The following is a 14,051-nucleotide window of genomic DNA, read 5'->3' as shown; positions in this document are numbered from 1 at the left end:
TTTTTAACCTCTGCAGCCAAATTGCCTAGCACTGTAACATTTAATAGGGAACTGACAGATGGGCTCTTATATAAGGGTGGTTTTTGATATTGTTGGAGTGATGTGTATTTCCTAGTCTGATCAAAACCATTTATTCCTAAAAATTCTTATCTAAAGATAAATGTTTGATATCCTAAAATGGAAGGTTGCTTTAGGGAATTAGAACTTTTAATTAGAAACAAGAAAACTGAGTTTAAAAAAATTGAAAGAAAGAAAGCTGCAAGAAGAACAAACTCAATGTCCTTCTCAGTGTTAAGTGAGCTGCTTTGGTCAAAATGTTAGTAGCACCCATCTCCTTAACTAGGCCAAAGTTTAAGAAAACTGTGCTTTAAGAAAAGCCTAGTAGACTGAACTTCTCAGTGGATTCATATGAATACACACAATTCCTTAGTGAGGGGTGAGAGTAGCAGTTTGGAAAGGCAAAGTAGGGAACTAAGCAGCAGGTCTGTGGGTAACTTATGTAACTGAACATTTGATCTCTTGTGGTCTTTCTCTTCCTATACCTTGAAAGATCTTATAGGTTTTGCTTACGTTTTGGTGTCCAAACAGAAAATATCTGAAGCTATTACTGTCTTTCAAGGTGATAAAATCCTCCCAGACAGCTACAGTTCAGTTGATTTTTTTCAGAGGGCCTGAATTTGCTGTCTCTGTGTCCCCGACTGGCATTTCCCTTAGTATAGCCAGAAATCTATGTCATGTGCCAAGAGATGGAACACTGTTCAGAGAGTGCCTTTCCACGCTGGGGAGACTGAGGGATGGCTCTGAGGCAGGTTTGATCAACCTGTGGAGGTCCTTGGAGAGCAGAGGCTCTGAGCTGCAGCCTCCAAAACGCTGCCCTGTAGAAGCACAGAGTGCATCGACCCACACGATCAGATTTGCTCAGTGCAGGAGTGGGTTTGTCAGAGCCTGCAGCTATGGCCAGGCTACTCACATACCCAATATTGCCAATATAAAGAGAGCCTGATGTGTCTACATTGATTTCAATCACAGTAGTGACTTTCTTTCCATGAATAAGCAACCTGGAGACAGACTAATTGATTACACATATTTTTGATCAATATGTTTTGCTTCTTACCTTTTCTTGCTATTCATGTCTAAGAGTTTAAATACTCAAGGACACATAAAATCCATATGTATTTGTGAGCTAAATAAGAAGCAAATTTCTAAATCTTGTATTTGGATTTTATACTAGCTAATGTAGAAATCACGTGGATGTGAGCAGTGCTCCATGTTTGAGCTTCTAAACCTTTCCGAAAACTTGAGGTTAGGGCTGAGAAACCTTTATAGCCTAAAGAGCGCTCATGGATCACATCCCCTATTTCAGTATCCACAGGATTCAGCCATCTTATTAAGTCTTTCATGTTTGATAACTGGATTTTTTGTTATTGGAACCAAGAATTGTCTTCATAAAAGAACTCTGAGCAATTGGCAACATCTACCCCACCTCACTCTCTGCAATAGTACAGTGAGTGTTACTGCTTCATTCTGTCACATAATGAGATGGTTTGATGGGAAAACACCAGGTCTGATTTTAACACAATTTGATGCAGGTGTATTTCTAGAGTTGATTTTATTTTATTGACTCTCATCCTCTTTATCTCTCCTGATCTTTACCTGGGCTTTAGCCATTGGATTTTGTTAGCTTCAAAATTTCATGTTTGTACAGCTCACTGGCAAGGATAGAAATTATTGTAATGGCTTTAATAGGAGGGTATTTTTTCATTCTTAGTTTTATCTAGGCTTCATGTATCATTTCTTTTAAAATGCCATTTTTAAAACATCTGATTATTCTACTAAGAATTGTGCACGCTGAAGATATGTGTCAGTGATTGGCATTATATTGTATTTAACAAGCTGAAAAATATTAGCAATTTGAGGATTTGAAATCAAAAGTATTGGGGATCCTGTCCAGAAGTATTTTTAGGGAAAATCTTATCCATAACTAAAAGGGAATTATCTCATTAAATCTCTTAAGGGTTCAAGAAAATGAGTTGGGCATTGTTTGTTTTGGCTCGATTCTTTTTTTCTTTTTTAATGCCTCTGCATTTAGCCATAGTTATGTGTATCTGCAGCTGCATCATGGCTGATGTACAACTTGGATGAAACAGTTTGAGGCAGCTAAGAGGGGACTGCTGAGATTCAGATGGACTTTTCATGCTCTTTTCCTTTCATTACATAATGTGAGGAATGTGAAGAATGTAAGGAGATGACAGCTTAAAAAAAGCTGAACACCAAGGATGTTTACACCTATAGTGTGATATGAGTGTGTATATGGTGCAGCTTTACAAGCAATGGTTGGACACTTGGTCTTCTGTGTCATTACCAAGACTGTGCGTTTGACAGACAACGAGGCAGTTCTCTGCTGCTTTCTTTCAGCAGCAGCAGAGCCGGCAAAAGTGAACACCAGTGGTCTTGCTCCTGGGATTCTTTAACTTTCTCTGTTAGATCCTGATTTCATAATGTACCAGCACCAGAAACCGAGCCACTTGAAAGAATTCCTGACTCCCTACCTTGTGTGATTGTTCCCACTTACCTCATGATTCCCTGTCCCCTCAGTTTGCTGAGGGTGGCTGGTTGTGAGGACAGATAATAAGCAGCATCTGTTGCCTGGCTTTAAATCAGTCCTCTTAAAAGTAAATAAATTAAAAAATCCTTCTCTGTTGGGGTTTGAAAAAGTTGTAATTATGTCTGTGCTACTGCTTAAAAAATATATGAGGAACCTCATCCTTAATTAAACAAATGCCATGATTAAAGCAAATGCTGAAACAAGCAAACAGTTTATACATTTTCCAATGTATTGAAAAACATATTTATTTGTTTTTTCAGCATTGCTTGAGAAACCCATCAGCAAAAGACGAGACAGTGAAGCTGTACAGAAGGCCAAGGTCCTTTACGCATCCTGCATGAATGAGAGTAAGTGGCTTGATTTGAGAGGGACATGTGTCCCTTCCAGTGCAGCATATTCAATGATTCTAAGATATATGACTTCCCTATGTTTATAAAGGCAGGGGTTTTATCTCTCTGCTGAGCTCTGTGCAGATGCATGGATTTTGCTGATATGGATTCAACTGAATGCAGAGGGTCTTTTACACATTTCTGAAGCTGAGGTACACCCAGGCACAAGAAATCAGTTTTAGAGAGACCTCTAACTGTCAGGGAACAGTGAATAGATATTTATCTGTGCAAAAGAATGCTAAAATTGTGTCCTAGGGTTGTGGGGTTAGTGCCTGGGGTCAGTAAATCAGAGGAGCTTCTGAGGAAATTCTCATACTGATATTTTCAACAGCCTGTGGCTCAGCACCTTCTATATTTCTCTAAATCTGTTTAATCAAAACACTTTCCCAAGACTGGATATAGACAGCCCTGGACTCTTTGAGTTATCTGCTTTAAGTCAAGCAAGTTAGGATGGGAAGCCCTATAGCCCTGTTTGCAGTGCTTTTCCTCAGCTTGTAAATGCTGCTGTCAGATGATGTACACTAGTCTGGGACACATCACTGCCCTTATGTAGCTACACAGGTGGAAGATGAATTAGAAGTGCCCTTTGTCCTTCTGGACAAAGGTTCCTTCTGAACCTTCTGTGTGCAGTTTTGCTCACTGCAATATGAGAAAGATATTAAGCTCTAAGAGAGTGTCCAAAGGAGGACAGCCAAGATGGTGAAGGGCCTTGAGTGGAAGCTGAACAAGGAGTGACTGAGGGCACTTGGTCCATTCAGCCTGGAGGAGACTGAGGGGAGACTGCACTGCAGTTACAACTTCCTCGTGAGGGGAAGAGGAGGGGCAGGCACTAATCTCTCCTTTGTGGTGACCACTGGTAGGACCCAAGGGAATGGCCTGAATTTGTGACAAGGGAGGTTTAGACTGGATATTTAAAAAAGGTTCTTCACCCAGAGGGTGGCTGGGCGGTGGAACAGACTCCCCAGGGAAGTGGTCACAGCACCAAGGGTAACAGAATTCAAGAAGCGTTTGGAGGATACTCTCAGGCACATGGTGTGACTCTTGGGGGTGGTCCTGTGTAGGGCTAGGAGCTGGACTCAGTGACCCTTCTAGGTCCCTTCCAACTCGGCATATTCTGTGATTCTGTTATTCCCTGGACAGTTTTCTTCCAGCACGGCCCAAGACTGGCTGCCAGCAATTGAGACAGCCTGCCCTGCAGCCTTGGTGCCAAGATACTGCCCCTCTAGCTTTGATTATGTACAATAACCAACCTCTCCTTGGCCCCACAGAAACAGCGAAGTTTCTGTGCTAGTTTCTAAATCAGGGGGGGTTTTTTACATTTACTTAATTCCAGCCTTTGCCTTTTTTGAAAGGTACTGATTTGCCCCTATTATTCTTAATATACATAAACTGGGTTGGACTCCTGTGCTGCTGTGCTCACAGGCAGAGCAGAGGCTTTGGGTTTCAGCTATTGTGTTTTGTCTTGCCTAGAAATCAATTGATGCCATTAAATCTTTGTCTTGTGTGGCTGCTGCTGCGTTTGAATTATCTGGAATGTAATTGTTGTCGCACTTTGGCATTTCAGATAAAATCGAAAAAGCCGATGTGAAGCCCCTCTTAAGTATCCTGAGGCACTCACCTTTCCGCTGGCCTGTGTTGGAATCCAATATTGGACCTGAAGGACTGTGGTCAGAAAGGAGATTTAGTTTACTCCAAGCCTTGGCGACTCTTCGTGGCCAATACAGTAACTCTGTCTTCATCCGTTTGTATGTGGCTGCTGATGACAAAATCTCCAATCGGTATATCCTGAAGGTACTATATAGCATATCTAATAGGTTTCTTTGCATGGTATTTTATGGTCTTCTTTTTTAAAACATGTTTACATGCCAAATGTTTACACTTGATTATTGTTGTTATTATCTGCTGATGCACAGATGTTCATAGGTGCCAATTTATGGGAATGTAGAAGCCACTAGCAACAACATGCTACTGAAAAATATCTCCTACAGATTGCTTTCTTCTTTCCAATGCCAGGAAAAAAATACAAATAATGTTCCCAGTAGACCAGTGTCCAGGGTCTATGTGCATGAGAATAAGAGGTCAATATCTAGTTCTGGGTGCTGCTTATGACTCATTAGTTGCATGAAGAATGGGGGGTTTTTGCCTGTGAAGATGAAGAATGGTGCATCAATAGCAGATATTCTGAACTTGAGCTATTTTTCTTAAGATGGAAACACATAAACTGTCTCTTATATAGCAGCTTATGACACAGATGTATCCGAAGCACTTTTAGACCTGAAATACAGAATTTACCTTTTTTCCTGAAATGCTGTTACATTTAGACCAAAGCATTACCATTTTATTAACAGTGTGTGGCATTGCCCAACAGTTTAGTGAGAAAAAGATCCAAGAAATGTTGCCTCCCTGTAGTCTGACAAAACTCCAGAGAAAATTGTATTACTGTGAGATGTCACCATGGCAAGTCTGAGTACCTGGCCAAATGCATTGCTGTTTAGGAGTTACAGATGAGTAGCCAGAGTAGACCAACCCTCCGCTGCTATAAGAAAATAGGTTATGAAGGCAAGAGAGAAGGAGCAAATAAGAAAGTTATGATGCCATTCATCACAGCAAAGTAGGATCTATGGCCTTTTATTTTGCTGGCATGTGGGCTGGCTGTAGGAATGTAGCCAAGAATACATTGTATCTAGAGATCAAACAACAGTTAATTGTGTTGGTGCTGGAGTGGATGTCAATTCTGAGTCAGTTCTTCAAAATGTCTTCTGACTGAGGCATTTAACCGGTATAAAGTAGAAGGGTAACTTTTCCCCATCTCTGGGATATTTTCCTGGATAGTCAACAGCAGACCAACAGTTTGCTGTAAAGAAGATGTCATTCTGCTAAGATACTTTTAAGATCCTGTCAGGTTTTCTTTGGCTTGAGACTTGTTTAAATGAACTGAAGCAGTAGAATCAGAGAGATGTTTAGTTGGGTATCTCCTGTCATAATATTTCAGTCCAAGTCACCTGTTAGCAAAGGGCTGGGCAGGGATATCCTTACTGCTGGTCTCTTGAAAATGAATTATAACTATCAGTACCTTTCCTTGGTATGCTTAGTGGTACCTAAGAATTAGGTATCTGAATAACTGAAGCACTACATGCTATGAATAACGTACTATCCCATAGGGTATTGTTGTTAATTTTATTAAGATCTTGATCTACAGATTGCATCGGCCAGTATTCTTCCTTGTCTGTGTTTTAACAAATTCCCAGGGGTGTAGATGTACCATGGAGTATTTCAATCTGCTTGTGAGAATAACTTCATTGCAAAATTCTTTTTGTTCAGTATTGCAAAATCATCAATGGATCATAAAAAATTAAAAACTCCAAATAAAACTTTGTTCAGCATTCAACATGATTTTTTTTGAGGGCTACAGAAATTGGTTAACTTTTCTGTTTCTTTCTCATATTTCTGCTCTCTTGGTTTTTATGTGTTGTCAGGTCTAAGTCTTAAGCCTAGGAAATTTGGATAGGCATTTATTGTACCAGTCACATAACTGAAACAGACCAAATAGTCTGAAGTTAACTATTGCCAAGACACACGTACAAAAAGCATATTATTTTTGCTCCAATATGCTGAGAAAAGAAGGTGATACTGTTTTTCAAAAAGAACCAGATTTGCACTGAGCATCACAGTTACTCTCCTTTTTGAGGAAGATTTGTTTTATTTGTTTATGATGTATTTTAAAGATTGTGAACATCAGCTAGTAGAGGAAAAGATTACATTTATTCATCCATTTTAGATTCTAAGATTTTATAAATGTGCAAAATGTGAAATATAAGTGGTTTAACCTAAATAATTTAGATTTAAAAAGACACATGAAATTGTATGAATCAATGCAATCTCTCTTTACTAGACTTATCTTTTAAAAACAATTACAGCATCAAACCAATAATTTTAGAACATCAAAACTGTTGTTTCTGCTCCAATCAGTATCTTATTCAGAGTTTGGAAGCTGGTTGAATGAAGTTTTCAGCTTTGGCTTCCACACTCTAGCCTAACTTCACTGCACTGAAAAGTTCTGGGAAATCTCAGTTCCTAGTATCAATTCTAAAATATGTGCTGTATTGTGAGTTTTGCCTGGTTAGGAATTTGAAACCATATGTATATATTCTCATGTAGATATTTCACTCAACACTAAGTGCAGATCTCAAACTTTGAGGTCTGGTTTAGAAATTACCTTGAGACCCTAATTCCAATATTAGGGTGACTGTAGACTATCAAATTTGATCCATGTTTAGATCAAAAAGGTGAGTGAAAGTCAAAGATCCACCTGGACATACCAGACACCTTTAGGTAATGTACTGGAGAGATAACAATATCCTGGGCATGCATGCAATCCTGGCTGGTATCCAGTTGTTTCATATCTGTTCAAAAAGCTAAATACAGCACCCAGTGCTGGTCTGGGGTGAAGCTCAAAAGTGTAATCTCAGTTTCAGTCAAGAAAGGCTAACAGTGCCTTCTGGATACACAACAACTAACATGCTCCAGCACCTCATGGACATTTGGTCCATACACTAGGCTAGTGTGTCCCAAAGCTGACTCTTGTGCCCCTGAAATGTGCACAAGATGAATGGTCATCAGCACCAACTGTTTGATTCTGTAGGCCCAGTCCTATTGCATTACCTAATACTAATGGAGCCATAAACACCTACATCACATAGGTAATTCTTTTCTGGAGGTGGCTTAGGTATTGCAGGGGGCATCTGGGGCTCCCCAGATCACAGTAATCTGATTTAGTTAATATCTGTCAGCACAGCATAAGATTTTTCTGTTGTTTAGAGATCCTGTGGAGCTCAGTCTGCTGCAGTGCGTTGTGTATGTATATTTGCACACATCTACCATAACTGTCAGAGAAACTCTTCCAAGGTTGCTTATTAGTCTACCTTTGATTTCTGATGAATTTAGCTATTAAATGTTGATTCTTGTTATTTTTAACAGCTTGACCAAGCAAGCCTCTCTCTGGCATCTAGAGAGGATTACCTAGAAAACACCACAGAAGCCAAATCTGTAAGTGCTATCAAATGGAAATTAGAGTGACCCTTTTTCCCCTCAGCTTTTTTCATTGTTGCTTTTGTTTTGTTGAGCTCCAAACTGAGAAAGGGCCATGCATTGTATGGATTTGGATTTTTCAGGGTATCTTCTGTCAGAAAACACCACCGCTACCACAAACACATCTGCAAAGTTTCCTAAACGAAGATTTTTGTAAGATTTGGGGTCCCCCTACTTTTCTTCCCGCTTGGAAGGGGCCTCTGGAGTTCATCTTGTCCAACTCCTCTGCTGAAGCAGAATTTACCTCTGGAATATACTACTAGTGACTGGCCTCCAACTAGGCTTTGTGCTCCTGATCCCAACCCTCTGGACCTGGTCACTCAGCTCATTTTCAATCCACCTCACTGTGCACTCCCCTACCCTGTACTTTTTAACCTTGGTGATCAACCACAACTGCTGTCCCCTCATCCACCAGGATATTAATGTAATTGTAGAAAATTATCAGCCTGGTTAAGTTTGATTTCCCCTTCATAAATCCATGCTCACTACCTGTGATCACCTTATCTTTCATGTGTTTGGAAATAGTTTCCAGGAGGGTTTTCTACATTACCTTCCCAGTAATTGATATGAGGCTGACCAGTCTGTAGTTCCATGGGTCTTCTGGTTTGCATTCCTTGGAGATAGGGGTGATGCTTGGTCTCTTCCACCCTTTTGGAACCTCTCCCAATAGTTGTGACCTTCCAAATACTGTCCAGAGTGAAGTTGCAGTGGTATCAACCAGCTTCCTCAGGACTCATGAGTACAATCTTTCAGATCCCCTGGATCTACTTATGTCCACTTTGTTCCCTAATCTGGTCCTCTTCCACTGAGTATAGGTCCTCCTTGCTCCAGACTTCCCCTCTGGACTCAGGGGCCTGGGATTCCTGAAAGTCAGTCTTATCAGTAAAGACTAGAGCAAAGTTGGCATTGAGTATCTTGGCCTTTTCAGTGTAATTTGTTACCCTGCTTCATTTAGTAGTAGATCCACATTCTCCCTCCTCTTCTTTTTCCTGTTATAGGGTTTTTTCCTATTGGTCTTCACATTCCTTACCAGATTGAACTGCAGGTTGGCCTTGGCTTTCCTAGCCGTATCCCTGCAAGATTTGTCAGCAACTCCTGGGTATACAGCTTAGTTTCTTGCAGCATTTCTGTGGACAGCAGTTGTGAAATAATGATGTTTATCAAAGGCTTTAATGTATCAGTACTTGGCTATGACAACAACACCTTTTTCTGCTCATTCAGTGAAGACATGTGGGCAAGTATCTGTCATGTGCAGCCCAAAACTCAAAGAAAACAACCTCTGGGGTTATCTGGGGGACAAGTCATTGCTGCTGATTTTTTACAGCTTTACTTCCCTTTTGAGTTCCCTGAGAGGTTAGTAAGTTTTTTAGTTACCTCTATCAGACTAGATGATGCCATGATACAAAGAATGGTAACTGCTAAAAGATTAAAGGTGGAAATGTGTTGGGATATATTTTTGCTGATGTTGGACTGTGAACTGCTAGGAGTTGATGAGGAGCAATCTGATCTCTCCAAAATCTCTGAAAGATTATACTGTGGGGGAGGCAGCACAGAAATCACTACAGTATCATTACATCCAGTGTATTTTGCTAACATCTGTGTACACAGAGATTAAAATGTGGTTTGTTAGGATATCCTGGGGAGAGCAAAGAAAAACACTGTAGCAGACACATGTGTTGTAGTGTGTGGCAGGAACAGAGGAGAGAGCTCATTGGAGCATCCCTTTATCTTCCTGTCTTCTCAGGCACTAAGCTTGCACTTGTATACAAGTGCTTCTACTGTCCTGTAGTGATTACTGTATGAGTTGGCCTAAAATACTGGTGTACAGTCATACACATTGTCTAATCCATTTGTAATAGCTGAAAGTGTTAGTCTAATCCAGAAGTGTCATTTGCATTTCCTGAGATTTGTACTCCCTGAACCACAGCAGGTATTTCTGTCTGTCATACAAAGTATTTTTACAGTGTTATTTCTCCTTTTTAACTTGCTGACAGCAGACATTCAAGGTAAGGAAAGCACGACCTTGGTTGCTAAAGCATGAAAGTATTATACTCCTTGCTATAGCTGGGCATTTCTGGTTTACTGCTACAGCTCTGCTCAAGAGTAAATCCAGTAGTCACATCATTCTTTTTGTTTCTTTACAGTACCGAGATGCCTTTTTGCAGTTCATGGTTGATACAGCAGTGCTTCTGGGTGCAAATGCTTCACGAGCCGAATCTGATATGAAATCAGTTCTAAAACTGGAAGTTAAAATAGCAGAGGTTGGTAATCTAATGCAATCCTTTTTCAAAATGAAATTCATTATATCAACAGAGGTAGCAATAGTGCCTTTTAGAAGCTGAAAGAAAGGAGCAGATCCTGATGAAGAAAGGATTAATAATATTTCTCCCTTAATTGATTGTTAAATTCATTGTTTTATTCTCCGGGGGAAAAACCTTAGTCAAATATCTTTGGTCTCTTAAATTGTAATGTGAACCAGGCTCACTAGAGATAAGCCTGGGGGTGGCATGGCAATGTTTAAGGAACAGTTTGCTAGCGAGGTCCTTCGGTCTGCCATCTCAGTGGAAGTAGGGGATGGAGATCCATGTGGCAACAAAGATGCAGGGATTGTTGATGTGTTAGAAACTCTGGAAGCTCAGCTGGTCCCATAGGAATCAGGGCTTCTTCCCCTGAAAAGGTGATGGGATCAATATCCCGGCTGAAGTGCATCTACAGCAATGCACTGGTACCCATTGTGCAGCTGGAAAACTGTGATATAGCTGTCATGGAAATGAGGTGGGTTGACTGGAAGTTAGCTAATGTGATGCCCATCTACAAGAAGGGCCACAAGGAGGATCTGAGAAACTACAAGCCTGTGAGTCTGGCCTCGGTGCTCTAAAATGTTATTGCACAGATCATCACTGTTGCCATCATGCAGCACATACAGGATAACCAGATGACCAGGCCCAGTCACCATGGGTTTATGAAAGACAGGTCCTGCTTGACTAACCTGATCTCCTATGACAAAGTGACCCACCTAGATGTTGTGGGAAAGGCTGTGGATGTTGTCTACCTAAAGTTTAGTAAAACCTCTGACACTGTTTCCCGCAGCATTCTCCAGGAGGAACTGGCTGCTCAGGCACACTCTTTGCTGGGTTATAAAACTGGCTGGATGGCTGGGCCCAGAGAGTGGTGGGGAATGGAGTTACATCCAGCTGGTGGCCAGTCACAGGCGATGTTCCCCAGAACTCAGTATTTGGGCCAGTCGTGTTTAATATCTTTATTAATGATCTGGATGAGGGAATTGAGTCAGTTTGCAGAGTGCACCAAGTCAGGCAGCTCTGTTGGTCTACTGGAGGGTAGTAAGGCTCCACAGAGGGATCTTGACAGACCTGATTGATGGACCAAGGCCTATTGTACGAGGTTTAACAAGGCCAAGTGCCAGGTCCTGCACTTGGGTCACAACAACCCCACACAACACTCCAGGCTTGGAGAAGAGTGGCTTGGAAGCTGCCTGGTGGAAAAGGACCTTGGGGTGCTGGATGAACATGACCCAGATGGTCAAGAAGGCCAATGGCATCCTGACTTGTATCAGAAATAGTGTGGCCAGCAGGACTAGTGCAGTGATGGTCCCCCTTTACCTGGCACTGGTGAGGCTGCACCTCAAATCCTGTGTTCAGGTTTGGGCTCCTCACTACAAGAAAAACATTGAGATGCTCTGGAGCACAAGTCTTATGAGGAGCAGCTGAGGGATCTGGGGTTGTTTAGCATGGAGAAAAGGAGGCTCAGGGGTGACCTTATCATTCTCTATAACTATCTGGAAGGAGGTTGTAGTGAGGTGGGGGTCTGTATCTTCTTCCAAGTAACAAGCAACAGGACAAGTGGAAATTGCCTCAAGTTGTGTCAGGGTCAATTTAGATTGGGTATTAGGAAAAATTTCTTCACCAAAAGGATTGTCAAGCACTGGAATAGCCTGCCTAGGTAAGTGATTGAGTCTCGATCCCTGGAGGTATTTAAAAGACATGTAGATGTGGCACTTGAGGATGTGGTCTAGTGGTGGACTTGGCAGTGATGGATTTAATGGTTGGACTCAATGACCTTACATGTCTTTTCCAACCTAAGAGATTCTATGATACTGTAATTGTGAAGCTGGGTAGAATTTGAATCCCTGCTGTGCATCCATGTTGCGAATATATTACCCTGTTGTTCAAGAAGCAGACTGGGCTGATTCTCTGTAGAACAGTCTAAAAGCAGTGCAAGACTGAGGTGGGATATTGGAGGTGGTAGTGAGAGGGTAGTGTTTACAGTAGCACCACCCTTAGCTCCTGAGGTGCTTTCATGGAGTACTCAGGGAGAGTAGATGAGAAACTCCATGAGTTTTAATTTAAGGGGACCAACTGAATTTGGTAAAGCTAAGTGTATTTAAATCTAGTACTTGGTTCTGGCATTTACTTGGAGACATTTTTGCCCCCTTGTGGAGTTTAATTTATGCATTAGGCTTGTTACTGTTTGAAGGTGCATTTTTATTTCTGTGTATCCCTCCTTCAGTATGGCTACTACAGGAATCCCGTCCCTGGAAGCTGCAACTCCACGATCATTTCAACTTCTAAAGCTAGAGAGAAGAGTTAGCCTCAGTGCTGGGAAAACACCAAAGTTTAGGGCTACAAACTGGTTTGCATAACTGCCAGCTGAGCTGAGAGGCTATTCCCTTTGAAATGGTGGTCTCTCATTAACAGAGAAGCCTATTGCACAGGACAGGTGATGCAACAGATGACTTTTATCTGGGTTCTGCAGTTGCAGTCTACAGGAGGAAAGGCAGTGATGCTTCTTAATGGTGTGTTTGTACAGAAGTGAGGGCCATCCGCAACAGTAGTAAGTCAGTGTTTCCATTTTTTCTGCTGAAAGGGATGAAATTTGCCAAACCTCTAAATAAAGCCCAATATTCAGCTTCAGTTACTTAGCGTGGATGGACTAATGAGCAAATACTTCATTGTGACCCAGTAGACTTGAAAAACAGTAAACATTTCTTCCTTTTATCATTGATGTGATTAGAAGATGCATTGCTAGCTCTGGTAGCTCTAATGCTTTACTTAACGAATGTCTTACAGAGAGTACAAAGTATGTAGGTGAAGTTGCCATATAAGATGACACAGATCATGTAAAAATCCTCAGGATTGTTAATGCACATTGTTATGTGACAAACCATGCTTGCTCATGGTTTCCTTTAGTATGAATAATCCTCCTCGTGTCTGTCCAGATATTAGGTGTGAGTCCAGGGATACGAGTTATTACATAATCCCTAATGAGCACAATGATTGTATATATGTAAACATTTTACTGATTCAAAGGAGGTAGTCCTGTTTGTCACTTAAGGTTTTACTGTATCCTGTATTCCCCTGCGTTTGTTCTAAGTAAACATATATAATGGAGAACTTGTATGCAGCAAGAATACTTTGAATATAAGAAAGTGGCATGCTTTAAGAGACCTTGTTATGTACAAGGATGATTTTTATTAGGATTGAATGACTGGAGAAGGAGAGAAAGTTCTGAGAGGAAGAGAGTAAATGGGTTCAAGAAGAGTTTAAAGATTTTTCAGATAAATCAAATTTGCAGAAAGGGACAAGAAAGTAGTTTTTTATTTTCCTGTGTGGCTTGAGCAATAGTAAAACCGCAGACACTTACTGGAGAATTTTGGTTGGAGAACTGCCAGCTGTCTGGTTAGTCTGGCGTCAATCTCTGTCCTCTTTAAACTGCACAGCATACAGCTTGTTGCATAGGATTTACCTTAGAGTGGGGCTGGAATTGCCATCAGGAAGTTTTATTTCTCTTTAGCACTGAGAAAAATTAGACCCATGTCTTGTACTTGATTTGTTTTTCTATTATGTACCATAGGGCCACGTTGGAGTCTGAATGTCCCTCTTGTTAGTTATAAAAGGACTTGCTTTATATTTAGGATTTCCTTTGCTGTGACACTACAGAGGAACTTGAGG

At 41.0% G+C, this 14,051-nt stretch overlaps 1 protein-coding gene across 1 annotated transcript in view; it reads left to right on the top strand.

Annotated features, from left to right (window-relative positions):
- PHEX (phosphate regulating endopeptidase X-linked) overlaps nt 1-14,051 on the top strand; it is a 100,592-nt gene that overhangs the window by 18,398 nt on the left and 68,143 nt on the right. The window contains exons 4-7 of the mRNA XM_051794868.1: nt 2,866-2,952; nt 4,559-4,785; nt 7,972-8,040; nt 10,227-10,343. Of these exons, the coding sequence (XP_051650828.1) occupies nt 2,866-2,952; nt 4,559-4,785; nt 7,972-8,040; nt 10,227-10,343 (500 nt within the window). The remainder of the gene's footprint in view (nt 1-2,865; nt 2,953-4,558; nt 4,786-7,971; nt 8,041-10,226; nt 10,344-14,051) is intronic.

The sequence above is a fragment of the Manacus candei genome, unplaced genomic scaffold (assembly GCF_025592945.1).
Source record: "Manacus candei isolate 608988 ecotype Guabito, Panama unplaced genomic scaffold, ASM2559294v1 h1tg000041l, whole genome shotgun sequence".
Classification (NCBI taxonomy): domain Eukaryota; kingdom Metazoa; phylum Chordata; class Aves; order Passeriformes; family Pipridae; genus Manacus; species Manacus candei.
The sequence above is the reverse complement of the archived record's forward strand: the minus strand, read 5'-3'. Positions and strand labels throughout refer to the sequence as shown.